The 1,127-nt window shown below is 35.1% G+C and overlaps 1 protein-coding gene across 1 annotated transcript in view; it reads right to left on the minus strand.

Moving 5' to 3' along the window:
* Positions 1–359, minus strand: part of NRXN1 (neurexin 1) — a 468,961-nt gene extending 468,602 nt beyond the window's left edge. The window contains exon 1 of the mRNA XM_010577779.1: positions 60–359. Within this exon, the coding sequence (XP_010576081.1) occupies positions 60–233 (174 nt within the window). The 5' untranslated portion in view covers positions 234–359. The remainder of the gene's footprint in view (positions 1–59) is intronic.
* Positions 360–1,127: the final 768 nt, after the last annotated feature.

Genomic DNA, 1,127 nt, shown 5'->3' on the forward strand with positions numbered 1-1,127 from the left:
TCATCAAGCATTTACTCGTAAAAAAAAGTCAGTTATTCTTGTATCCATTGTACTGTTACCTGACGCAGATTCCTGGTTACTTTCACATCATGCCAGGCATTGTCATTAAATTTCCCATTCACAGGTTCCACCAGTGCTTCAAAGGCCCCTGAGCCCAAATTAATGACCAAGGAGACAGCTCCATTTTTCAGTGCAAGATTGACATAATCAGCCGATTTTCCTGTGTGAAGCATCAGTCCATTCCTCTGAAGTGTTTTAAACGACAGAGTTATTTCATCACTGCTACTCTGTATGGGATTCTGAGATAAATCATAGCAGAAGTATTCTGATCCCTTGAATGTCGCAATATATTCTTCTTTTCCTGACAAGTGAAAGGAGAGAAACAAACAAATAAATCACTAGCAAATAATTAAAAGCAACTTGCATGAATTATTTTCATAGCTAATTCAACAGTATTACTGTAAGCACTGTATCAAAAAGTAATTAATTTAAAACACTTAAAATCCATGAAGAAAAGTGTTAACTATAAGATTTACTGTGAACATATTTTAAAATATTTTCTTCCAGAATATTCATGGATATGATTAAACTCAGAAAATATACTGTATCAGCAGTCGTGTTAATGTTACTTAAGCAATCTGATCTAGAAGATATCTAAGTACACAACATTTAAGGTGAATGTGCAAACCAAAGTGTTATCCCAGTCAAAACCCAGACCTTTTCTGAACTCTCACTAAAATCATGGTATCTCAAAAAGAATCAATAACCTAGATATCTTGAAGTGCTTTGGCCTAAGGCCTTGAATAAACCAAAACTACAAACCACTCATTTAAGAATCTACCTCATTCAAACCTGCACATAGCACCACACTGGAGAGAAAGTTAACATGCATCAGGAAACAAATAGGTTTTTTCTGAGATGTACTTTTACTAGCCAGTATGTGCTATACACGTTATTGTCGCAGTTTATCCTAAAGGTGACTAAGAAACACAAATAGCAGAGGCTAAGCCTTCAGTCTCATCATAGAAGTATAACATATATGGAGATTATGTTTTCCCCTGAATTCCTACAGATGAACACATATGCTGAGCTTTTACCACATGTACAGGGTTTAAAGCTATATGAAG

The sequence above is a fragment of the Haliaeetus leucocephalus genome, unplaced genomic scaffold (assembly GCF_000737465.1).
Source record: "Haliaeetus leucocephalus isolate CR32 unplaced genomic scaffold, Haliaeetus_leucocephalus-4.0 Scaffold577, whole genome shotgun sequence".
Lineage (NCBI taxonomy): Eukaryota > Metazoa > Chordata > Aves > Accipitriformes > Accipitridae > Haliaeetus > Haliaeetus leucocephalus.